Source organism: Anser cygnoides, chromosome 3 (genome assembly GCF_040182565.1).
Source record: "Anser cygnoides isolate HZ-2024a breed goose chromosome 3, Taihu_goose_T2T_genome, whole genome shotgun sequence".
NCBI classification, from domain to species: domain Eukaryota; kingdom Metazoa; phylum Chordata; class Aves; order Anseriformes; family Anatidae; genus Anser; species Anser cygnoides.
Window position 1 is genome coordinate 108,350,730 of NC_089875.1, and position 26,943 is coordinate 108,377,672.

The 26,943-nt window shown below is 42.5% G+C and overlaps 1 protein-coding gene and 1 long non-coding RNA gene across 2 annotated transcripts in view; one reads left to right on the top strand and one right to left on the bottom strand.

Moving 5' to 3' along the window:
• On the bottom strand, positions 1 to 15,830 carry LOC136790527 (uncharacterized). The gene is made up of 3 exons (XR_010830628.1): positions 15,693 to 15,830; positions 12,716 to 12,874; positions 1 to 4,550 (listed from the first exon to the last, which is right to left on the bottom strand). It is a non-coding gene; the product is annotated as an uncharacterized lncRNA (long non-coding RNA).
• Positions 15,771 to 26,943, top strand: part of TRIB2 (tribbles pseudokinase 2) — a 21,421-nt gene continuing 10,248 nt past the window's right edge. The window contains exons 1-3 of the mRNA XM_048071297.2: positions 15,771 to 15,904; positions 16,738 to 17,148; positions 21,131 to 21,423. Coding sequence (XP_047927254.1) covers positions 16,879 to 17,148; positions 21,131 to 21,423 — 563 coding nt within the window. The 5' untranslated portion in view covers positions 15,771 to 15,904; positions 16,738 to 16,878. The remainder of the gene's footprint in view (positions 15,905 to 16,737; positions 17,149 to 21,130; positions 21,424 to 26,943) is intronic.

Genomic DNA, 26,943 nt, shown 5'->3' on the forward strand with positions numbered 1-26,943 from the left:
TAAAATACAAGAGAATATTTATGGAAAAATTTTCATGATGTTGGGCTTCTGTTGTGATCAGGAAAAATAATGTTTCAGTTTGGAGGGAAGTGGGGAACAGATGATAGTCATGGTTTTCTAGATCTTATCCAATTCACTTCAATACCTTGAACATGTGGCTATACAGTACTTTTGACTTTTCAGATGAAGGATAAAGTCCTGAATGATAAGTCTTGGGATGTCAGTGCTTTAAAACCACTACCTTTCATTTCCATACACCTAAAAAACACCTAAAATACTAAAATAAAGATGATGTTCTAAAGATTTAATAATTATGCTTGTGAATATATATTTTCCATTTTATGTATAATTTTATTTACACAATATGTGGAATATTTTGACAAAGAGTTTGCAGGTGTTATTTTAACTTCTTCGCTCAATATTCAGCTCAATGCATTTGTTTCCTCCAGCCATTAAGAATTAAAGGACCATGACATTCTATTAAACAATACCCATGCCACATTAGCCAGGAAAGCTCCTTTCCTTTGATGGGTCTGATTTCTGCAAGAGAACCAAGATATATGTGGCCCCACATCCTGCAGATACTTAACCAGGACTACCCTTCACAACGTCAATGTGAAGTTACATATGCAAGTAAAATATGTGGATGTGGGCCAAGGTAACATCTAAGGACGTTTGCCAGATCCTAATTGAGCAATAAGACAGGGTGTAGACTCTGATCCCATGCTTTGGTATGTTGCTAAGCAAAGGGCAACAGCCCCGCACTATCACTCAACAAGGTGTGCTGTCATTGCACAATAACTCCTTACTGTGTACTGTGATGATTATAGCATGCTATTTCCAGTGTACAGGACATATTTATATATATATTATTCCGTTGATATGTGGAGGAAATATCTGTGTAGTAAATGCCATGTTATAGTAAGTGCATAGTGTATTTTTAGCTGGGCAATAAGGTGAAAGGGATGTTGTTTACAGGCCACTGTAGGTGCGCATGGTCTCATATACAAAGGCTGGGTGACAGACTCGAGAGCCTGCAAATCCAGTGCCTTGCTCCTGACTGGAATTGTGGGCATACAGAATCCTACCTATACATGACACTGAGGAGAGAGGAGTGCAGCGCCTTGCTGTCTCTAACATTGAAAACATAGCAACAAAATTCCCAATGCATTTTGTAAGGAAATCCAGGATATGCAGAAATAATAATAATAATAACGCTGCTCCTTGGAAAACAATTTTTCATAGGAAGTAGCATGAAATCATTTTCAGCTTCACAGTTATCTTGTTTGTTTTGCTAATCCTCACAAAGATTAATAAAGGAATGATGAGACAACAGCAAACTGTAAGCACAGGAAGCGACTATTGCCTAAAGCATCTGGATATGATTATGTAAACACAATGTAATAAGAAAGCTGAGAGATTTAACTTTCGAAATCTCTTCTATTCCCTTCTAAAAAAAATACCCTCTCAGAATATTTACCTTGTTGCCCCAAGTACCCTCAGAGCTGCTAAAGCACTGCAATTTTCACTGCAAGTTCTTTGCTACTGTTGATTAATCTGCCTTACATTTGATCCTTTACCCAAACTTTTCCCAGTGTGTATTCTGGTGTCTGACCCTTTAATTTGAGAGAGAGAGGTAATTATAATTTGAAGGGGCTGCTTTGGATCTAACAGCTACATGTACTATTTTCCTCCTACCTGCTGGCAAATACAATCGATACTTTGAACATTTATTACATGCTATGGCTTCTTTTTTCCTGTTACTGAAACAGTGACCTCTTCTTTAAGAGCAAGAAGTCAAACATTACTCACAGTGAGACACACTACTCACCCCAAGTAGCAACTGTGCTACTCAGTAACATTCACAAAAGATAAACCTATTTTTAAAGAATAATGGGTTCTATCATAAATATATATATTCTTAATATTTATCCTAATACAGTTTTTAGCTTTTTTCTCCCTCCTCCGTTCCACTTTGTACACTGAGTGCTAGCTATACAGATTATTTAGCCCTTTTACTCAAAGTAAAGACTCCAGTTTTATTAACAAATCACCCTAAGATAGTACTTTGTATAAGATACATACTAATCTCAGTTTGGCCTCTCTGTGATTCTCTCTCCACAGATAATCATTACAGAACTTGTCTGCTGTGAAACAATTATTCCTATCACCTGGAAACTGATGCAGAGACACCTAAATGCAATCCTTTAAAGGCTCCAGCCAAGCGATTCGGGTAAGCAGGGGCAATAGGAAGAGTTTTGCACTTCCTAAAGCTGAGCCACAGATCTCCACATGAGGAAGGAGGCTGCCCAGAGCGAGCCAACTGGATTTCTCACCCAACCTCAACCTTTGTGCTGGAGCTTGGAGTACCTCAGGCACATCTGCTAACTCACCAAGTCTTCTTTCAGGTGTTACTTCAGATAAGGACATGGCAATACAAAAGGAGCTGGGTTTTGTCATTTCTATAGCAATCTACTGGTCTGAATGTGTGCTTGGGAAGGGGGGAATCTGCAGACCCAAAAGATCCACAGAGGAGGACAGTGCCTTGCCTAGGCCATGCACAGCACAGGCTCATCTTGAAGCCAGGATACTGGAAAACCCCAAATGCAAAAGACAATGAAAAAGATGCAGAGGAAGACCTACAGCTCTGTAGCTGGAACTCTTCTTTAAAACAAGAAAATTACGTACCTATTCTGTGTTTTCATATCCATCACATGATGTAGACTGGACAGTCCAGAAGGGGGAATGACCTGGGCTGGCTCCTGTCTGGCAGTACCAAAGCATCTACTGTAATGCTCAGACCATCCTGCTTAGCCTCGGTAGCTCTTGGCAGAACACGATCATTGCAGAGGCCTCTTCACTGAACTTAGGTCTCACCTCTAATAAGCATATGCTACAGAGGCTAACAATTTGGCCAAGGCCATTTGATGGACCACTTCCCTGGTGGTAGGACAAAACAAACAAAGAAACAAAGAGAAAAACCTGACTTTTCCTCTAGCTTTTGCTTTTTAAGCACAAGGCTGTAACAGTTTATCAATGACAGGCAAGGCCAAGCATAGTCTCCTTTGGTTTTGTTTGTTTGTTTTTCTAAAACACCATTTTGGCTGAATTTTTCCAAAAGGAAATGCATAAAAAGAGGTTGAGACAGATGTCTGGCAGGGATATTTTCAATTCAGTTGGTTGGAGTTTGATAAGGTTATAAACAACTAAAAACAATGTTCCTCTTGACTAACCCAGTTAGTCAACCTTAACAACAGACAGTGAACTAGGTTTGCTCATAATTGTAATAAGGAACTACTGAATGCCAGAGCATTGCAGTCTTGCCCATAATATTAGGTTATAATACATAATTACAGGTATCAAGATTGGCAGCTGTTTTTCTGAATTAATGTTGTCTTCATTTTTTTTTCATTTTGATAAAACACCAAAAATGTTAAAAATGAGTAGTCATTCATTATATAAAGCAGCAGCTGAGCAGTAGGTGGAGGAATTGTTGTTTGTTCCTACTCACAAGCAAACGTGTATAGAGTTTTACTTTTTAAAATCCTTTTCATTTTATTTTAATGGGGAAAAAAAGGGGGGGGGGGGGTTCAAATGACACAGTTTTGACTACTAGACCTTTGCAGTTTGTCCAGTTTAATATCTGAGTGCTGATGGAGCTCATTCCAGCTGGCCACAGAATCAGCTTTATTGTCTTGAAACAACTTGGTCCCTTTTTAGATTTCCCTTAATGTTTTGCACCCTTCCCAGAAGTAGCAATCTTCCTGAGGTGTTGGTGGGAGCCATACAAGTCACCAAAACTAAAGCTAGTGCCAAAACAGGTATCCTGTTATCAGCCCCACTGTAGAGATCCAGGTCTGTCACAGATACAATATTCTCCTTCCTCTGAGTTTCTAGGATCAGCAAGGAAAGAGAATTTGGTGTGTTGATTAGTCAGATTAGAAAAAGGTTATGAAGACCATCTTATCTAACTAATAGTCTTCTCGTTGCTTTGGAGAAAATACACTCATGCCAATTTGTTCATTACAGCTGGTCTATCAGGGTTATTTCAGTTCTGGCAGCCATCCTGGTGTTTGACCCATACTTTGTGTTGAGGAACTTGCCTTGGTAACCTACAACCAGCCTCTGCCCAAACTCACCTCTCTTTGCACACTGGCACTGTGCTGTGTCCTACGCGAAAGGGAAACCACAAGGGAGCGGCGAGGTACCTCTCCACCTCTCACTTATAAGCTTTCCCCCTGACCACAGCTTTGCAAACTGAAGCCACAATTACTGCAGCACGTGTGCGGGCTGAGCCAGGAGGTGCGTAGCTGTTACCTCCCCGATGGCACGGGGAGAGCAGAGCATTCCCCAGGAGCTGGTCCAGGGATGGCTGCTCTGTCCTGCAGCGAGAGTCCAAAACTCAGGTGTGCCTGAAGAGAAAGTGTGAGCCTCAGTTTCACTGTTTATTTCTCTTTTTTAGTGAACTGAAAGGCCAGGATGGGAATGACTCTGGAAACTCTGAAGCATTTGGTTGTTTCAGCATAGGTTGGGAGTTGCCACTGTAGCACCTATTAAAAAAAAAAAAAAAAAAGTGGTTTGCATCACAAGAGCAGGATGAAACATAGTGATAGTTGAGCTAAGTCACCACTGCTTCCCAGCACAGTTCAAGGTGATGACTAGTCCCAGAATAGCTGGCATCCCGCTACAGGGAAGATCACTTCTTTCACTGTCTCGTACAGTGGTGATTATAATCTGCTAGATCAATCTTTCCTTTCCTGGAGCTGAAATCTCTGTGACTGACAGAAGATCATATTTGGAGGCTCCACAGTTCTGAAATTGGCTTATTCTGGAAACCTGCCAGTGTCACAGTCTGGCAAAGTGCAGGGATCAGAATTACACTTGGCTATTCAGTCAGTCTTACTGGCTGTTGCATCACCACTGCAGGATGTTGCAAGCTCTTGAGTTTAAGGGACAGCTTTTTGCTTTCATTTTAGGATTATTTCCTTTAATTTCCACATATCAAAGAACTGAGAAAAAAAAATATTTTTTTCAAGTTCATTGCATTTTGAAAGCATAAAATGACAATTTCTCTGCTTAATATTCATTTACCCATCTTAGCTGAGAAGGCTAGGGAAGCAAGTAATGTGAAATGCTCGAAAGTTGCAGACAGGGGATCAGCATCGAAAGACTAGATGACAACGGTGATTCATTCATGTCTTGCGAGACAGAAATAAAACGACTTTATGTTCATTTCCTCCCCACACCTCCACCCTTTTCTAAGGTTAACAGAAAGGATTCCTGCAGTACACAAGTTATTTTAAGATCTTGAACAACTTACAGATCTAACATCTTTTTCCCTGTGTATAAATAACCCCACCTGTTGCAGTATCATATATATGTGATCATTAAAATAGATGCAAGTAAAAAATAGTAGTATACTACGTTTCAATCTAAAAATGATTCTAGGAACAAAGCACAGATAAGAGACATGGGGTTTTCCATATTTCAGAAAGATAAAAGGGATTCTCCAGTCTGAGGTGGATTTTCCAGAGTCAAAAACCTGTTATATATTCATCGACATTATGAAAGTTACTGAAAATTTAAAAAAAAAAAAAAGAAAGGAAAAGAAAATGATTTTTTCCTTGGCCATATTGTTGAAGATCACAATGTTGTGTCACTGCACATAGCAGAGGTTGTCAAAGTGCTGCTAGGGATGAGTCACACGTGTCTCAGCCTCACAGATGCATGTCCCCTTTCACTGCCGCATCAGAAACAATCCCAGTTCTCCAGGAGTTAATGAAGTGCTTTTCTCTTGTTTGTCAGTAGGGATCTGACAAACAAACTGAGAAATTTCAAAGAGATTTTGTGATAAAGTATACACAAGGCACAAGAAGGAGACACAATTTCTGCTTCAAACTGTTTGCAGGCTGATCCTAAGTGCAACCCCAGAGTGTTGTGCAGTGAAAGAGCCATATTTCAGATAAGGAGATCTGAGACCAAACTTCCTGCAAATTGTTCCCAGTGAACTGAAAATCCATTTTGTGAAGGCGGTTATTTTTAAAGCGATATTTTGACTTCTTTGTTTGGTGGTCATATCACATTTTCAGCACCTAGAAATCCTCTGCTTATGACAGCGTCTGAATGAAATGTTGTTACTGACGTAACAATTATCTCCTCACCCTATAGCTATCAAGTTATGACTTAATGTTGAGAAAACTGTGGGCTAAGAGAGTGAAATAACTTCAGTACCTTCAAAGGATGTGGTTAGAATAGTCTGTAGGGGTGGTAAGAGAGTTTTCCTTTGCAGTCGGTGGAGTGGCAACAACAGAGAGGCTTTTCAATTGCTTCTGTATTGCAGCTCAGGGCTTTTAGCCCCTGTCTGCTGCACCCACACACGATCTGGTACAGTCACTTAAAAAGCATATAGCAACCTCTCAGCTCAAGGAGTCCTTTCAAAGTAAGCTTCACTCACCCAGGGGACCAGCAATCTGTAGAGGCTGCTTTTTCTATCCCTGAGACACAGTATCACATTGGCTCTGCTGCACTGGGACCACCCTATGCTCATGCTAGAGAAATAGGATTTGCTTTTCATTAATTCTGTTACTATAAAAAATTCCTGTAGGATATTCTGCAGCTAGAGCACTGAATCATTTCTGAAACTTCCTATTCAAATATTTGTTTTATATGGCAATGGTATTAGTAATGTGCAAGTTTTATGCACTGCTATTTCCTCCCACACCCATTGAAAACTAACAAGAGCCAGCCTGTCAAAATAAGCATGTGAATTATAGATCAGCTATAACATGCTTCAAATAGTCAGTGTTCCAGCCTAGGTGATACCATATAACTCTGCTTTCCCTGTGCTTGTAAAATTGCAGTCTACAATTCACCAAAAAAGCCTACACACTGAAGTCTAGATTTATCCCACCTTGTAGATTGCCCAGCTGCATGCTTAAGAATGGAGAATTTTCTCCAACAGTTGATGAAAAGAGATAGAAAACTTCATTTCAGATCACCTACGATTTACCTTATCCTTAAGGAAGACCATTGTTGGCTACTGATGGAGCCCAAAGTGATTCTGATTTCAACTTAGGTGCCTCAGTGACATACTTCAATCATCTTTAGGAGAAAAAAAAAAAAAAAAAAGGAGTCAAGCTCTCTTCACAGCCTGTCCCCTTTCCCCTTTTTGAGATACTGCATCCATATGTTGACTTTGACTTTGAGGTTGGCTCTGGTGTTACCCTGCGGTGCCAGCTGCTCCCAGTACCCAACACCTAACATCATCCTGTAGGCTATTTCCAAAACGATCAGGAAATGAGGGCAAATAACGTGCCTGCAATGTTTGCTCATGTGGGGTAATAAAAACGAAAACTGGCTGAGGAGCTGCAGAAAGGCCTTATGCTACCGAAGGACTGAGTAATAAAATGGCAGAGGCAAACCGATGTTGATAAATGCAAAGCAATTCACATATGGGAAAAAAATAACCCTAAATGCATGACCCAGCAACGGCTTTGATTTGGTCTTTATCACAGAGGGGACACAGAGATCTTGGAGTCATGACACAGCCATAGCCGCAGACTGTCACATTCAGCAGAACAATTAATACTGCTCAGAAAAAACAAATCAACATCAACTTAGAAATAGAAAGAAATACAGAACAATCTAGAAGCCAGCAGAGTGTCACTATAAATCCATGCTGCTGTTGCATCCTGAATATTGTGTGGGATTCTGGTTTCCCATCCCAAAGGGTATAACAGAAGTAAAAAAGGAACAGTGAAATGAGATCTTTCATAACAGAAATTACTAAAAAGACTGAGATTCTTCAGCTGAGAACAGAGATGGGATATAATATAGGGTCTATAAAATCATGAACGGCAGGGAGAAAGTAAGTACAGAATTACTGTTTGCTGTCTCCTCTAACGCAGTAACAAGGGGGTATCAAATGAAATTAGGAGGCTTGAATGACAGAAGTTCAAACAAAGAGTTACTTTTTCATATATACAATTAAGTTATGGAATGCCTGGCCACAGGATGCTGTGGTTGCTAAGAGTGTATGAAGGCTCAGAAGCAAATCAGAAGAATCTGCTGGAGAAAAACGCGCTGATGGATATCAAACAGAAGGGCACTGCTGCTGATTCAGTGAGCAAATGGGCTGCAAATCACTGGGAGAGGGGCCTGAGAGACTGCTTTGAGGGAGTATCATTATACTCTTCCACTGTTCTTACCTTCCCCCATGGACGTTTGCTGTTGCCCTGTGTCACTGAGAAGACACTGGTGTAGATGGACCATTGGTCTGACTTTGTACCATGCTTACATATCTCCGCCGCGTGAAGATGACAAAAGACCATTCTGAGTAAGATCCTATACCTTTTTGTTCGGTTGAATCATCATTTAAGCAAGTGGAGGGGAAAAAAATGCTCATGGAAATCCAAACAGGAAGCAGTTTGCAAACAAAGAGGCACAGGCTGGTGCCTGCAGAGCTACTACTCTTCATGCTCCACAGAACCTGAAAGAGACCTCTGCTACCTGCAGCCAGAGCACAGATGCAGACGGACAATGAAATGATCTCATTCCTTTTTTTTTCCCCCAGATTATGGCAGATCTGATGCTTATCTTTTGAAAGCTAGGGCACACCTGGGCAGTAGCAGCATAGTATTGAGCCAAAAGCATGACGGACAGTAACTCTCCCTTGCTAATATGTTCTGACGAAACTCAGGCCAGCACTCAAGGAAAACTCTGGTTTTAGTGCTCTCATAGACTTCAGTCTTCAGTGCCACACTGATCACATAGCATGGAGAAAGGTTTTGCTCCAAATGACCCAGAACTGGTTCATCTAACCAGCTCTACCTCTGGGTGTAGGGTGACCTTCCAGATTAACCTTTTAAAAGCCTTTCACTATATATGGCACTTTCAGTCTTGGCAAGATAAATCTGAAAGGAGAGCAAAGGGATGTCTCATGATGCAAGTACTAAAACATTCTTGGATTTTCAAGAAAAAATACACAAAACAACTTCCTGACTCAAAAAGAGCTGTATCTGGCATGGGAAACTTCTACATTAGACCTCATCCTGACAGGGAAATATTAATCACAGAATTTAAAGTTTGCTTAGGTGGAAGTGGTAATGACTTAGTTTTATGTGCTTTTTAAATGCATTTTACATGTTTTACGCATAAGCAGGATAAAGTCCTAACCAGCAAAATTTATACTTTTGCCTTAAAAGAACCATTTCCACAAGGCTGAAAACAATTAAGGGATGGATGTATCAGCCAGTCTGGAGAAGAGAATTTAAACCAACAAAAATGTGAATAATATTTTAAAGCTACTCGGAAAAAATTCACTAGATTTCCAAAAATCCACAATTAAGAAAGAAGCCCACACTGGCTAAAAACATCTTTCTGAAGGAGGATGGGAAGAAAGTTAATATTTTGCCAATATTTCTACAGACAAAATAGGACAACCAGGTAATTATAGGCCTGTCAGTTTGACGTCTATTCCAGGCAGAGTGATGGAGTTGCTGATAGGAAAGTCAATTAATAAAGTATTAAAACAGTGCAATTTAATTAATGGCAATCAACGCAGATTAATGGAAGAAAGATCTTATCAAATTAATGTGCTATTTTTATGAGACTACAAATTTGGTGGATAAAAACAGTTGTGGTAATATTGTATACTTTGACTTTGGGTGCATTTGCCATACAGTATCACAAGAGACTGGCAGAAATCAGAACTAATATGATAAACACACACAGCAAACCAAATTGTTTTGATTCTCTCATTCAGATTGGGTTCTGCAGGGACTACTTATCAGTGTTGTGCTAATTAATAATGTTATTGGCAATGCAGGTGAAAGCAATGACACCGCAAATAGCTTTTTTCAATGAACCAAAATCTGGAAGTGGGCATTTCTTGATGAAGGCCTTTTAGGCATTGCTTGAAGAGCAGATGCAAAAGAAGTAGCAGGCATCTCACATGTAACCCAACATAAAGTAGCCACTTGGGAACAAAAATCTCAGGCCCTACCCACACAGGATGGGCTCTCCTTTGGGATGCTGAGACTGAAAAATGGACTGGGGGTCCTGGCAGACAGCCAGCTGGGCCTGAGCACCCTCCGAAACCATGCTGCCAAAAAGGGCCGATGCAATCTTTTTCAGTGTGCAGAGGATAGTATCAAAGTGGAGATCAAGAGGTTGTATTACTTTGGCGTTTGGCATTGGTAAAAGCTATTGGAATACCATCAGTTGCTGATGTCAGCAGCTCAGGGAAGATGTCAAACTGGAGGTAGTTTGGAGAAGAACCACAAGGATATGAATGAAAAAAACATAAGGCTATAAAATGGAGCAACTCCACAGAGTAAGTCTATTTAGATCGTGTATCCCAGCAAAAGCTAAGGAATAACTTGATTATGGTTTGTAAGTGCATTTGTGTGGAACAGATAGATAGAATTGAATGTCTTTCTCAAATCCTGCTCTTTTTCCAGGTAAGCTCATGACCCATGTTGAAGAGTCAGAAATGATCACAAGACAGCTTACAGCCTTAACATCTGTCAATACAACTGTGAAATATATCACCATACATTTTAAAATAATAATAATAATAAAGATGTTTCTGAGTGAAGAATGTTATCCAAATTTAGCTAATGGGAACTTCTTGTGTGCATAATGGTTCTTTGTGAATGACGGGAGCAGTGTTTTATTCTAGCTTTGTTTTGTGAATCTGCTCATTTTTCAGTGCTGCCCCAAAAGCTGGCAATGCAAAATTGCAGTGAGGTTTTGGAGAACATCTCCCAGAAGCACATCCAGTTGTCAGGTTTCCTTCTCACATTCGCCTCCACCAGCTTCACGCTGATGAGTGCAACTGAGGTAGCAAAACCCGGCCTAAAAGAAACCTGGTTCAGGCTGCATACTCATCTGGAAAACAACTTCTCAAGGCAACTTTAGGAATAAGTTGTGACATATGGACCTCCCTAAATAAAGACAGACCTTAAGGGCAACTGGCAGTCCTCCTGAGTCAGTTCAATCCCAAAAGGTCAGGAACAACTAGTCCTAATATTTCATAGCTTCTCTTGTATATAAGGGTTTCCCCAGAAGGTGCAAACATAGCATTTCTCTTACTGATCTTAAACCCTCATGTGTGCTTTGCTCACTTGGCCCATTACAAAAGAAAGAAACCCATCCTTTTATTTCTCTCACATGTGACCAGCGAAGCCGTGCTTTTAATACAGGTGCTTTCACACAACTAAAAAAAGGGGGTTGGAAGACCTGTGAAAAGCAGAAGCTGTTCAGAAGAGAATTCCACCACAAGAGATTGATTTCAATTAGTGAGGAATAATATTAATATGGATATGCATAACACAAACACTTTTTAGCTTCTGGGAATGGCGCCATCTGCGAATAATCAGATCTACTGGTAACACAGAGGTGTAAGGTCTGACTGGGGTAGCTAATAGCCCACAGACTTGACAGTCTGATTTGGAGGGCAGTGCTGTGATTTCTAAGGTTGACTTGCTTTTCCTCATTCTATCTGAGACCCATCAGAAATGCATCCAACATGCAGATGGAGCTTTCCAAACCACCAGGATTGGCTAGGCTGGGAACGTACTGTGGTCATAGCCACAGCTAAAACCTGGTTATGTGATAGTATCACTATGAAAAATCTATTATGTTACTGGATCCAGAACCAGAGACAAAGACTGCTGATTCTTGAGCCAAAGATGGGTTTGCCTTTTAGGCAGAACACTCTCCTATACGCAGAGATTTGTCCTGCAAACAAGTAAGACACTTCTTAGATCCCAGATGAATAAGCACATGAAGATAAACTTCACACTTCAGCTAACAGCTTTTTTTCTTTACAATTTCTGTACAACATAACAAGGAGGCAGCTTGCAGAAATGTTGGACCTGCTTCTCTTTACCTCATTTAACAGGCTTCAGTACATAAATTACTTTGTGGAGAGTTTTTTTTTTTTTTTTTTTTTTTATTGCACTGTAGTCAGTTGTAAATCTTGCACTGAGTTATTCAATAACACCTTCTTTTTTTATTGTTTGAGTGAAGAATGGAGCCTAAGGCTTGATTCTGACTACAGATAATGCACACAGGTATTTATCCCTACATACTTTGTTGTATCCTTATTGAACATGCATGTAATCCTCACATGTGCAGTTCATGCAAATGGGTACATTTCTTGTCAAGTTACCTCTTGACAGTAGCTCATTTAGTTAAAAATGGACGTGCATACCACAAGTAAAATTCACACCTCTTTTTAAAGAACAGATGCTTGTCTCTATGTCTTTGAATTATCCTTTTTGATGTATGGAGGAAAGCCTTGTTCCTTTACTGTCCCACTATTTATCATTTTGCTTAACCTTCCTTCCTAGCACACTAGAGTTCCAGTGTAAATGATTAAAAAAAATAAAACAGAAAAATAGAAAAGCATATCCAAGTTGGCAAGGAGATCCAGCCGTGACAACTGGTGGGGAGGTACTTGCAAGCATAGTTTGAGCTAGCTATTTTGATTAATTTTGCTGGAATGAGACTGTCTTCTCAATATGACAGTTCTCAACACTTAATAGTTGTTTAATGTTCCCAGTAGGCTCAGCCCTGCACTTTGTAAATCAGCAAAAAATAAAATGAAGGTCTTTATTCTACCACTTCAAAAATTATTATCCTTTTTGTTCTGGCTTGTGTTTGTATGCTGATAATATATTTTCTGTAAAGGGACAAGGAGCAGACTGACCTGGAAAAGGAAGTCTTTTTTATGTAGAACTGTCTTTGATCACTCACAGGACTTGTGCTCTGATCTAAGCTCATTGACATCAATGGAAGAAAGACTGCTATCAGCTTTGGGGGGGGCTGGCTCCTGTCCACACAGAGTCCGTATACACAAAAGCAGATGCTAAAAGAGAAAACATATTGAAAGATAGAGTTACAGAAAAGATACTTCTCTTTTGCTTCCACAAGGTTAGGTTTATAACACAATCAGATGTCTTTTTGTCTTTTCACTTAGTATTTTTTCTTAGTCCCTGACAGAGTAAACTGAATTTCTACATCTTCTGTTGCTGTTTAGATAAAGATAAGCCTCGGATACAGAGAAGAGGAGACCTTGGTGAATATTTTCTATAACTTAAAAATGGAAGGCCTCCTTCATATACACCCCTGGGAGTCCAAAGAACAGGAGGATAAAATAAGGATTTGCACCCCTAAAAATCTCTCTTTTAATTGAATGAGAAAATATAATGAAACAATACTTGTCACTAGCATCATAGTTTATTTCAAAGAAGAGTCTCCCAGAATTGGGAATATGACATTTAGGTATGGACCAGCCCATGGCACCCCTTCGGCATTCTGGCCAATGTGTTTTCAAGTCAAACATTTCCTCTCATTTGGTTAATGCCTACTACATAAGCACTACAGCTATGCAAGGCAAGCAGACAAAACTTTACTGCTGAGTTGGTCTGCAGACTTTGATCTGACTTTTAGGACTTGATTCCTTTTCACATCTTCTGTGTTATATCCTGACCTTGCTCTAAAATTTTAGCTGATGTAGACTTACATCAACAAAAAACAGACACAGGACTATGTACACCTAATGTCTCAATGAGGCATGTGAAGATTTGTTCATTCAGAGCTTGTCTCTTTAACATCAGACTGAAATGGTAATGTTTTCATCGACATATCTGAGAGTAGAAGCAATGTTTATGAAGTGCTAGTTTTGGGGAAAGATGCTGTAGAAACAAAGGTACAATTATTAAATTATAATGGAAGAGCCAAATTCCCCCCCTGGATAGACACGTGTCACTCCCAGTCACGCCATATGTACCCTCCATGTCTCTTAGGGTAGAATTAAATCCAGAAACTGAAATTTATATCTTCTCCCTTCCCAAACTGAATGATTATATTTATGGCAAGCGTATCCCATTCTATCATGAATCATTTCAGATCCCATTAAAAATCGGGAGTTTCCAACTGGAGACTTAGAGTGAATTAGTTTTTTTCACCCCTGCCTCCTTTCATTCCTTTCTCCTGCTGGGCTTGGAGGCTCTGGGGAGCCTCTCCAGAGTTGCCAGGGACTGCGGCTCCAGCTGATGCTGGGTAACCGAGCAAGTTAAACAGAAAACTCTGGTCTGGAGAACAGAGGTTGGTGCAAGAGCCTAGTTCTCTCGTGTTTTGTCATCGTCAGGAGGAGTACGAGGGGGGAGAGGAAGGGAGAAATTGTGTAAAAAGCCATCTACTAAGAAAAGAATGTTTGATTTGGATCACAGGATGTGAGACTGGAGAATGTATTGCATAACTTTATGGCTTGTCCTTATTCGCAGTGATTCAGTATCCGGCACTGCTCATCCCATTTCTAAAAATGGTATTAAGAGTTACAGGGTATTCAGAGGTGATGGGAATGACTGAGGAATGGGGGGAAACACCTTTGCATTTTAAGGCAGACAGCAAAGACTGGGTTTGCAGGTCATCCTAGAGGTTGTTGCAGATCACTGGTTCCATGTCCTTCCCTACTGCTTAAGGGACGTTCACCAGGACCAAATCCCGGCATGTTGCCAGAGGCTCACTTGTCCCGTGCCAAGCTTAACATCATGACAATCCTTTCTAGTGGTATTTTTCTTATAACTGTGTATCAGGCCACGTAAAGCCCCTCACATGGAGAAGGAGTGATGAAGAGGGCACAATGCTCTTTGGGAAGAACTACTCCTCACCACTGCCATTTCTGACACCTCCCCTGCCAAGACGAGCCCCCTACGGAGGAATCCCTACAGCCTCTCTGGAGCCTTGTTCAGAGGCATTTTCTCTCTGCCCCAAAGCACTTATCTCTGGGACAGCCTTCTCTTTAAGGTCCTTTCATTATTAGCAGGCTCCTTTGATTCACAAGGCATCCTCCAAATCCACAGGTCCTCACACCAAAATAACTCTTCTCCCATTTCTGGCTCTTCCGTGTGATGATGGGGGACAAGAGGGGCCAAACCCAAGGGAGTGAGTGCCAGGCTCGTTGGGAGTTCAGGGAGCTGCTTATCAAATTTTCATGTATATCCAAACTCCCATAGCTGAAACAATAAAATGGGGGAGGGAGGGATGTTTGTTTAAAAAAAAAAAAAAAAAAAAGCAGACCGCAGTGGTGCTGGGCGGGGACAGAGAGTTCTCATTCATGGCTTTCTTCATGGCAGGGTGAAGGGGTTTACCTTTTCCCTCTGCCCCCCTCCCGGTACCGCTTTAATTTTGGGATGGATTTAGGCAAACCCGGAGTCGGGAGAGCTCCTCCCAGCAGACTGCACCGGGAAGCGGCTGCTGCGGCTCCCGTAAGTACGCGGAGACCCACGTTGCCCGGAAAAAAAAAAAGCTATTTCTTCATTGACAGAAAGGAAAAAAAAAAAAAGAGAGAGAGAAAAAAGAAAGGGAAACAAAACCCACGGCCGCCTGGGGCTCCGGCGCCGGCACATGCAATGGCCGGGCGGCGGGGCCGGACTCCTCCTTTAGGTGTATTTAATTATTCGGGGGAAATTATTATTAATTAAAATTAATTAGCTAATATCTCCCCCTCCAACCGCAAGGGCAACCCCGGGAGAGGCAGGACCCGCCGCATCCCTGGCAAAAGCGGGCAGCGGCTCCCAGCTCCGCGCTGGTGCCTTACTGGTGCATACTGGTGCGAGCAGCCCCCCCCCGGCTCGGCACGGCTCAGCCCGGCACGGCCGTGCCGCGGAAGGACGCCTCACCTTGTTTACCCTGAGAGCGGCGGGCGGCCGGGGCGGGCCGGGGCGGGCCGGGGCGGAGCGGAGCGCGGTGGGCGGCGGGGCCGGGCCGGGCCGGGCCGGGCCGGGGCGGGCGGCGGTGCCGGGGCAGTACAGTCAGCCTGCGCGCTGGGCACCGTGCGGGCGTGCGGCGGCGGCCGGCAGCGAGGCACGGAGGCAGCCAGCGTCCCCGCCACGTAAGTAGCTATTAATACGCCGGGAGATGGAAGCCGGGGGGGCGACGATGCCCTGCTGAAAGGGGAGCGACGCGGCCATCCCTTCGCCTCTCCCCCTTGAGAGAAAAAAAAAAATAAATACAATCTGCTGATTTTTTTTTTTAATTTTTTTAAGCGTCCTTCTGTGCACCTTTGTCCCCCGCAGTGAGAAGCCGGCCCCCTTCTCGCAGCGCTGCTTTATTTATTTATTTTTTTTTATTTTCTTTGTGTTTCTTTTCTCCATTCAGCCCCCAGCCCCAAATCCCTCCGTGCGCTTGGGATTCGCCTCCCCTCTCCGGGGGTCGCACTTTTTCCCCCCCTCTCCCGCAGCAGCCGCGCCGCCGGCAGCCGGATCCCTTTCGCCGCCGGGCGCGCAGCACCCGCGCATCTTGCGCGGCTGGGCCCGCAGGGGGGGGGGCGGCCCCGCGGAGCCTCCCGCCGCTCCGTGCGCTCTTTTGTCGGCCGGCCCGCTCCAAGTTCAGCGCTCGCTCCCTCGCTATTTTCGCGGGGCATTTTCCCAGCGGCGGCGTTCCCACGCCATCTACAGCCCGGCGGCGGCAGCGCTGCTCAGCCTCGCAGTAGGAGAAAAGGGGGGGAAAAAAAAAAAAAAAAAAAAAAAGGCGCCCCCCCCCCCCCCCCCCCCCCCTTACTTGCGCGCAGCGCTTTTACCTAACCCTTTATCCCCCCTGCTAAGCGGGAGAGGCGGCCGAAAGGCGGCCGCCCCCCAGCCCCGAGCCCGGCCCCGCACCGCTCCGCGCCCGGCCGCCGGCGGGGAACAAAGGGCCGCGGGCTGAGCGCTCTCTCCCTGTGCCCAGGACGCGGCGCTGAGGCTGGGCGCCCGCCGCCGCTCCCGCCCCCCTCGCCGGCACACAAAGGCAGCCGCAGCTGGACGGGCGAGGGACCGCGCTCCACGCCAGGGCTCCGGTGCAGCGTCTCGGCTGGTTTTCTCCATACTCATGAACATACAAAGGTCAACCCCTATCACGATAGCACGATATGGGAGACCGCGGAATAAAACCCAGGATTTTGAGGAGCTCTCGTCCATACGGTCCATCGAGCCAAGCCAGAGTTTTAGCCCGAATCTAGGCTCGCCGAGCCCGCCGGAGACCCCGAACTTGTCGCATTGCGTTTCTTGCATCGGGAAATACTTATTGTTGGAGCCTCTCGAGGGAGACCACGTTTTCCGAGCCGTCCATCTGCACAGCGGCGAGGAGCTGGTTTGCAAGGTAATCCCTCTCCTCCTCCTCCTCCTCTGCCGGGCTTAGCCTGCTGCCGCGGGTTCGTTTCCTGGGGCTTTAAAGGAGGTCGGGGGGTTCGGTTATTGACCAGCTTTAAAAAAGAACAGACGGAGGGGAGGCAGGATTAAAGGCGCATCCTGTAACTTTTCCCTCTCTCCAGACAATGGCCACGTTATAGCGGTGGCCGGGAGCCAGTTCTGCCTCTTACCCCGGGGATATTGTTCTGGAAAGAGCCATCCTTTAAGTAGGTCTTAAAGGGAGTTTCAGGGCAGGAGAAAACCTCGTCTTCCCCACTCTCACTTTTCAAAATGGAGTAGGGAATCCCCAGCTAATTTTAAGGTGTTGGGACCTGCCGGCTTCCTCGATTTTTTTGCCCCTCTCCCTTGTTCTGCGAGTTGGGGTATGGGGGAGGATGCGGAAGGGGGGGGAGGTTGCAATCAGCTTTGTCTTAAAAGTGATTTAAAAAATCCACATCGAATTAAGCAGCCTGAGCTCCCTCACCGTGGAGGTTGTTTGCAAACAGCATCCTCCCCCATTGCACAACTCAGCAAGAACAAAACCTGCACACCTACGGTTTTCAGAAGAGCAGACAAAATAGCTATCCCACTCTTTGTAGCCTGTCTGCTTTGCTGAGCCTCCTCCCAGTTTGCTCCTACTATTCAAAGGTGAGCAGTGGGAGAAAGAAACCCCCATGCGTGCATGCCTGTCGAGGGATGTTCTCCTTTCGGGCTGAGGGAATATTTTCCTTTGTTCCTAAATTGCGATTCTCATTGTCTGTAGCGAGTCAGACTTATGCCAGGCAAACCGAGGCAGTACCCAGTAGTAGTTTTTATAACTACGTAGCACATTGCAACCTTGCAACACCCGCTGCAGTGTTTGCATTGTTCCTGAAATATGGAATTGTGCCATGTAGCTATCTTGAGCAAGCGTCTCGTGTCGAACTAACTGCAAAACTGAAAAGTAGATGTGTTGTAGCTTTTTCACATTCCAGGGATTAATGGTAGTATTGCTGACGGTTTCATACTTCTGTACTCGATTCATAAGAAGTTATGGACTAGCTTGTAGCAGGGAAGTGAAAATAATTGCTCCTGTTTGCTATTTGTGAAGGCTGGAGTTCAGAGGGCAATTTAAATGTGCTCATTGATTGAGTTATAAAACCTGATGTTAAGGCAACCTAGGACTTCGTGTGATTATTCAGGGGAAAAAAAGGGCCCGTGACTTTGCAAAGGACTAATATTGCATGCTGAAGTGAATGCTTTGTTACTAAACTGAAACAGAACATGAGAATTTCTAGAATGAAAGCCCTGCTCGGTGCAGCAGTACAGTACTGCACTCTAGGACATTGGCATCTTTTCATGAAATAAACAGATCCCACAAAGCTGCTGCTCTGTGTGAAATTATAGGTGAACTTGCATAACAAGTAGTAAAGTGGAGGCTCTGCTCGTCTTTGTTTCCTGTTTGCTTTGCAGGATTAAGGTAGTGTTTTGATAACAGTATGAGCAGCATGACTGCAGCTCACAAAGGGTGGACTTGATTTTTTTTTTTTCTCCTCCCTTTAAGCCGTATGTTTTTAAGCCGATCCTGACATTTGAATAGTGTCAGTTTTTCCATATGTGCAAGGCACTACCTCTAGCTGGGCTCCAAAATATGATCTTAGCTTGAATTGCCAGCTCGTGAATACGCATTTGTCAGCCCTGAACTCAATTTAATGCATTCTTTAAAATGCCTGCAGTATCATGACTAGTATTTGTCAAGTAGCCTTCCGGCTAAGAGACCTGCTATCTGGTATCTTATTGAAGATGCTCTTAGAGATTGCTTGCACAAACATTGGTTTGGATAGCAGACACATACTGATGATTCTCAAGATTCATTTGGCTGCGCCCACTGACTGTACAGATGCCGTTATTTGCTTCGAGGCTCTGTGGCATCCAAACAATGGTAACTTCTCACTTCCAATTTCCAGCAAGAACTAAATCAAACTGCAGCTTATTGGACATTTGCTGAATTGAGGCCAGGGATCTTACATGCTGGGATACAAAGAAGCTCTTTATAAAAGGTATTCTAGGCTGTAGCAGTGTGATAGTACTTCCTCTCTCCTCACTTGCAAACATAGTGCTGATATATATCCAGACCTACTTACCTAACAGCCCCAGAACCACAAAATATAACTAATTTATGTCAGGATAATCTGGTTAGAAGAGAATTCTGGAAAGGCTTTTTTTTTTTTTTTTTTCACGTGAGGGTTTGAGCTACATGAATGTTCCTGCTTAAATTTTATTTTACAGCAGCTGCTTTGTAGTAGAGCCATTCACTTGCAATGTAGTAGTTTTGAGATCCAAATGTCAATGAATTCTCCTCTGGACTGAATGACACACCACGGATTTTAGCAACACCCCCTCCCCACCCCAGTTCTGCTTCCCTGGCTCACCATGTCACCAGAATGGCTCAGTGTTAATCTACCGTCCTGTAAAATGCGTTGGATCTGTTTGGCAGCCTGCCTTTAAGGTTGTTTTTGCCTGTGCTGGAGTACAGCAGCACAGGTATGGGGTGGGGGGAAGGAGGTGTGTGAGGAGGGGGTGTCCCAGTTTTGTGGGTTTGGGGTCCTTTTCAGGGGAAGGAGTTAATGATTGCGCTCTGAAGTGTTAAAAGGCTTAGGTTTTGAAGCCTCAGGTAAATTTGAATTGAACTGCATCTCTGATGCTCAGCTTTCAATGCTTTATAAAGTTTCAAAGAAAGCAAGGAGGTTTGCTTCTTGGAGAGGACACAAATACCCACTACTGGAATATAAAAAAGAAAAACAATTGCACTTTAAACCAGTAGGTTTGATACCTTTACCAGTTCTTTTTTTTTTTTTTTGTTCAATTAGAACGAGACTTGACCACCTTAAATTCTTTTTACCAAAGTAACAAAACACCAGAGAGTGAGTTATATATTGATAGAATTTTTATGCTGGTGGAAATGCTAATTGCTTTGTGTTACATCTGGAGCAGGTATAACTGAAAATAACCATCACTCCCATCAATACTTGGCTTATATTCTCCTTCAGCACACTGACTTCTGTTCTTGTTAATGAAGTCTTTCTTCTTTGTGTAGTATGGGCATTTCTCAATTGACTCAAATACTGATTCATTCGTCATCACTAGATTATAGTAACTTTTTATATTTGGGTTTCCCAGCAGCCTTTTTAATTCCTACAGCTCATTCATAAGATCAGTGATAACATACTATTAAAGGGACACTTCGCTTTTAATGGAGCACTTGACTGAAAGGCAGAGACTTTGGGGTGGTTTTGTCTTTGCCTTTTGAAGGGTGTTTGTCTGCGCTCCAACAGGCAGGGCTATTTCCCCCGTTGTCCTTCTGATCTTATAAACAGCCATTGTAAAACTGAGACTTTGAAAGTGAAAGTGACTTTGCTGTTCGTGGGAGATGAAAGCAATGCAGGAAGTAAATGTGAGTGGTGACGGATGGTATTTTAAACCAGAAAATCCTGAAAGCTTTAATGGGTTAATAAAAATCAAGAGAGAGGCATGTGGATCAGGGTGGATTTAATTTGACAGCTTCTCTCAACACAAAGCTACTGGTCGTGTTCTCTATGAGTTTATTTGGATGCAAAATAGAAGATAAACAAGCTTCCTTCCAAGAACCGCCTCTGCATGTCATTGGTCTTTACAGCTTAATTCAGATTACATTCTAAATTTGATCAGCTGTTTGCTAATGAAACTGTTCTTGCTACAAGTTTTGAAGACTAGCCTTTTCCATCAAGGCTACGTGTATCTGTTGTGTAGGGTTGTACAGTCTGTTTTGTCTCGTCCTCTGTGCCGTGAGCCTCTGACATCCTGTTTACATCGGTACAGCTTCAGCAGCAGCATAAACTGTACTCAGAGGTGGTGCTGTTAACAGAATTAGATATGTCCTAACTTCACTGTCCTTCATAGTGCTAACCCTGGCTTTACTGTCCTTGTTCCTGCAGGTGTTTGATATTGGCTGCTACCAGGAGTTATTAGCACCATGTTTTTGTCTGCCTGCGCATAAAAATATCAACCAAATTACTGAAATAATTCTTGGGGAGACAAAAGCGTATGTGTTCTTTGAAAGGAGCTATGGGGACATGCATTCGTTTGTTCGTACCTGCAAGAAGCTTAAAGAAGAAGAGGCAGCCAAACTCTTCTATCAAATAGCTTCCGCTGTTGCACACTGCCATGATGGTGGACTGGTACTGCGAGATCTCAAGCTGCGAAAGTTTATTTTCAAGGATGAAGAAAGGTAAGAGCCTCCCTGACGTTACAGGTGGGGGGAGCCTGAGGTCAGATTCAGAGTCGCAGGATGCTGTGCTCTTTGTGGTCACCATACTGTTCGTTTGTGGTACACAAGGTGTTTCACTTTCTTTACTTACCTCTGCAACCTGATCATGGGATGGATGTGCCATTTTACCTTCTGGCTTAGGAGTAAAGTAAGTATAGAGTGCTGTTTGTATCTGTGTCTGGCCTCTGCATCTCCACCCAGAGGAGCACCCTCATTCCAGAGGAGGAGAAGTCTCGTGTGGGAAGGCTCTGCGTAGATGTATTTATGTTAGCAGAGCTCCTACACCAGACAACTGGTGTTTAAAGAGGGAAGGAGTAAAAGATCTGGTGTATTAAAGAGGGCTGGGGACTGAAATGGCTCATACCAGTGAGGAGACATGAAGAGGAAGAACAGCCAAGCGGTTAATGCTGACGTAGGTTGGAGGCAAGGGCCACCAGTGCTTTGAAGGACCACTTTGAGAACAGCTTCTTGCTTCCAGTGCTGGAAGAGTCTGGAGGCTGCTCCTAAGAGTATTATGTGGTCAGGAGTCATACTAAGACTAAAACTGCCTTGCTGTTGGTGTGTACCTGCTTTTAGTATCAACTGTTGTGGTGCTTGGGAAACTACCTTTTTTTTTTTGGTGGAGGTTTTATTTGTATCTCCTCCTTGCATGCTCTCCTCACTCAATAATTGGCTGGTAAATAATTTGTGGAAGGAGGTGGAAGACAGGGAGTGAAGTAGTGTGGTATACACTTTAGGTATACACTGTTGAAGTGCTATTTCGGATGCTGAACCATAGCTATAGCGTTGAACCTGTGGAAGCTTCATGTCTCTTTCCTTGTGGTTACCAGTTTTCATTAATTATGTTACATCATGTATTTGCTTGCAACTTCCACATAAACCACCAGAGTAATGAACGCTGCCAGAGTAATGTCAGGCTTTCACAGAGGAATTTAAATTGGAAGATGGCAGTCGGAAGAAAAAATTAAATGGGGACAGAGCCTGCCTTTATGCTTCTTCATGTCTTGGTAGAGGATGGGGAGGTGTTTTTTCCTTTCTGGTTCTATCCTATGAATTGTTTGAAAGCTTGGTCAAACTGTTGCAGAGTGAACCGTTCTGGAAATCTTCATTAAAAATAGCCAATGCGTATCAATTCCATTTGGGGCTGTTTGCAGGGTTATAAGCAAAAACAGAGGCAAATAGGTTTCCTGCAGGCACAGTAAGACCATGATCTGAGAATGACAGAAAACTAATAGACACTTCAGTCATTAAAGAGAGGTTCCTAACCTTAAAATAAAAATGGCAACATCTATCCTATTTAAATATTCTTTATTTAACCTAATAAAAGCCAAATTTTCCAAAATGAACTTCTTTTAATCTTTTTACAGGCAGTAAAGTAAAAGGCATCTCTTCACTTCTCAATTCAGTTCAGGCAATTCACAGCTATTCCCTGTTTTTCTACTGTAGCCCCAATATAAATGATTACGGTTTCCTCCTCTTCTAATAAGAAAGTCTAAAATGAAACACATTTAATGTCCATTAAGAGAGAAATTCAAAGCAGATATATGTAAACTAAACATTCACAACTTTTATCCTGAGTTTAATAATTAAACATCATTATGACATCTTTGATGTAGATAACAAGGAAACCTGTGTCAAGTAGGTGGGGTTGTTTTGTGTTATAGCTGATCATGTCCTAACATTAAAGTGAATTTTTCCTGGCCTTTTACATAAACTTGTGTGGTTTTGTATGAAGGACAGGGCTGGAATTACCTTTCTACTCTGAGCAAAATGAGCTCAGAGCAATGTAGTGGGAGCGGACGCAGGCCGTGCCGAATACTTTTGAACTCCTACCCTGCTGCTTACTAGGAACTAAATGCAACACACGGCACGAGGCCAAATCCTGCAGCCACCCAAGAAGAGTGGTGCGTACTATAACAGCAGTGTTTGCGTTCATGAATGTTTTTAACATAACTGGTCTACAAAATCACAGTTACTCACTTTTGAACAGTCTCTTCTAATTATCCACTAATTAATTTTAAAGATCAAATACGACTTGCTGGTTATTTTTAAGATAACTGTAATGTGGTTTTCTTCTGGATATGTTGTTGACTTGTAAATATAGAGGTATTGCAATGCTTTCTCCACTAAATAAACGGAGATGCAGTGAGATTAAATAGCAGGAGATGGAAATAGAACCAAACAGCGACTGGCTTTTTCACATGCTCTGATCATCAGACTGTAATCAGTCATCACTTTCAGTCTGCTGCTATATTTAGGCTGAAAAATCTTCCCGGTCCTTCCGGGTTCATGGAGGTTTTTGTGCTTTCCTCACACCCATCTGAACTGGTGTTTCGGTGAGCCTGCCGGCAATGCCCGCACACTGAGCAGCCTTGCATTCAGAAACTGCCGCCTGTGGGAGTGCCTGTGGTATGGGTGCTTCAAAATCCGCTGATGCTTGATACCTGCAGTGATACAGGGAGGAAGAAAAAAGGTGAAAATGATGTTTTAAGAAATGTCTGTGAACTCTACACCTGTTCCTCAGAGGAGGCCTTTTTCAGTAGTTCTTTTCCTATTTCTTCAAGCCTTTAGTACCTACTGATTTGAAACTTTCTCTTATTAAACACTCACAACTTTTATTTTAGGAAAATAGATAGGAAATCCAGCATGCAGGCAACATGTGAATGGAAACTTTTTTTTTTAAGTAAGATTTGTCTGCCCTTAGCTATGGACTGCCAGACTGACCGCAAGAGCCAGAGAGAATATGAAGGATACGTGGAGGCAGTTCCATTTGTCTAAAAAAGAAAATCAATCAAAGCATTTCTTAGCACATATTCCTTCCACTGATCCTAATGCTACCCTGGTAGTTGAATATGAAGTCAGAGCTCGTGTAGTTTTGCAGACAAGTACATACGGCGTGAGAACTCTTCCCACCTTGTTCTTTTTATCTAAACTACAGATGGAATTTGCAAAGATTCAAGATCTTGATCTAGTGTCAGGAGTGCTCTTTGCTCCTGCTGATGTCACTGCGAAGAATGCATGTTATTTGAATGTTGCAAATTGCAGTGCCCGTGCGATATCGGTAATGAACCAGGAAGCAAGGAGGTAGAAAAAAAAATGTTGGAGGCTGCTGGTGCTGAGCATTTTATAGGGGTCCCAATCTTACTAGCAGTGTTTTCTTGATGTGCTAAATCAAAGCTAGACTGTGATGGTGTGTTACATCTTGCTATTGCGTGTATGTAAATACATCGGCACTTAAAATGAAATGAAAAATTCCATAGTAAAACAATTAATCTGTGTTTCAGGGTGCTTTATCTTATAGCTTCCTTTAATCCTGAACTGCAGAAATTTTGAAGATTGCATTCCATGAAAATGATGTGTGCTGTTGGCAAGCACCTTAGGTCTTTTATGTTTTATTTTTGTTTGTTTCATATAAAGGAAGATTGGGGGGTGTTGTTTTGGTGGGGTGGAAGAAGAGGGATTGTGTTCGTGTTTTTGGTTTTTTTTTTTGTTTTTATTTGTAAACTATATGTGAAATAGGCAGAGTATTGAAATTTCATAGTTAAGCTTAAACCTGCAACTGATCTTGATGAAGCAGAACTTCTAAGACATTACCGCATGGCTGGAAATGTTTTGTAAGACTGGGTTAGCAAGCAGCAGCACATCCATTAAATGAGGGCAGTGACTTTCAGATTACTGAACACATGGAAAACGCTTATTTGCCATGCTGAATCTCACCAGACTTTTTAAATTACTTACAGGATTCTTGACTATTTAAAAATCGGACTATTTAAAAACTTTTAAATAAAATTTGAATCCAAGATATTGGAGATGAGCTAAGATAAAACATGCTTTTGTACATTTTCTATTTCCATGCATGGTGGTCACTTTTTCTCATCCTGGATATTAAGGTCAGCGTTGCTGCTGATCTTTGTGGTACTCTTCTTTTTGATTATTTTTGTTCTGTTCCTGTTACTCTATTTATTTATTTTTTTCCTTTTTTACAGCCTGCCTTCATAGTAGGCCTTTGGGCAAAGCAACTCTGCCCTTCTGGTGTCCCATAATGATGTTGCAGAATGGGCAGGGCTTTTTTTTGGTTGTGCTAAAAATAGCACAATCCACAGCATAGCTAATAAAGCAATTCATCAGTGTGATATATAGCAGATGCTTTGAGAGAGAGCCACCTCAAAGATCTCAGAATTAAATCAAGCATTTCTGTGGTGGTTGTTCCAATGGCTTTCTTAATACATGAACATTTCTGCTGTCAGGGAATTATTAATTTCTGTAGTGTGTTTTTAAGCCTTTAATTATATTAAAATATTAGCTGTCATAATATTTGAAGCTTAAAGACCTTGTACATTCATCATAGTTGTTGAGGGGAAAATTAAAATAATTTTGGTATTTAGATATCATAATTTCCCTGTATTCCTTGAGTAAATATGAGAAATGGTAGGCAGGTGGGATTCAATAAAAGTAAATATCATTTGACACCTTCTGCTGTGCACCAGGGGAATGCAGCCAGTACAATCCACCAACTTAGAAAGCTTGTTGACACAGACATATTTATTTGGTGCTCTTAGAATTGTTTTATCCTTTTTTCCCTTCTAGAACTTCTCAGCTTTGGATGGTGCTTTAAGGTGACCTAGTTATGTTGTTTGCAATCCTAGTGATACAAACCTGATCCCACAAAGAAACACAGAATACATGTGCTCACCATTGTCCAAGTAGGCATTTCATTTTCTTATAGTTAGCAGTAAATTTCTTCCCCTTCAGTTGTCAAATTGTAATGCAGTCAGCTCATTTTTCCCCTGGTGTTAGAACTAGTTGTTTTACTTACAATTCGGTAGAGAACAGGTAAGTTAATGTCCTGGTCCTGGTCTTCGAATACCAAAAGAATTATAAATAAAGTCAGTCTTCATCTGTTTTGTTATTTAAGTATTTTACCTTTCCTCTCCTTTCAGGGTAAGGTGCCACAGGACCAAATAAGCATTGCTTCAGTGGAAAATTATAGGTCAAATTTCAAACTAAAAATTACTATTATTTTGCCTCTTACTAGAATATGGTAAGGAAGGCAAAGTCCATTACAGGCAGAAAATCTCTGCTGTCAGACTTCAGATAGAGGATGGAGCAGTTAGACAATTGTCCCCTACAGAAAGGTTTGTGCTCCTTGTTGCCTTCAAGGGGTTTGCTTGCAAATCTCCTGATTTCTGGCAGTCTGGGGATCAGCACGCTGTGGGTTTTGTTGCATTTGTGTCCCCCTTCCTGGTGGGGTGCAGGAGGCCATCTGTAGATGTTGATCATCACGCCAGCCCTCTGAAGTGCGTAAATCTCCTCCTGAGGGCATGCGGAGTCATAGAGGTTAAGTACTGTGCACAAGGTCATAAATGAAAGCAAAAGCCAGGGAATAGTTGGATGCTGGCTGGTTCTGGGGTAAGGACTGAGCTCCAAGTGGATCTTGGAACCAAGTCTCTTCGAGATCCTTCGGCGTGACCACGAGTGGTG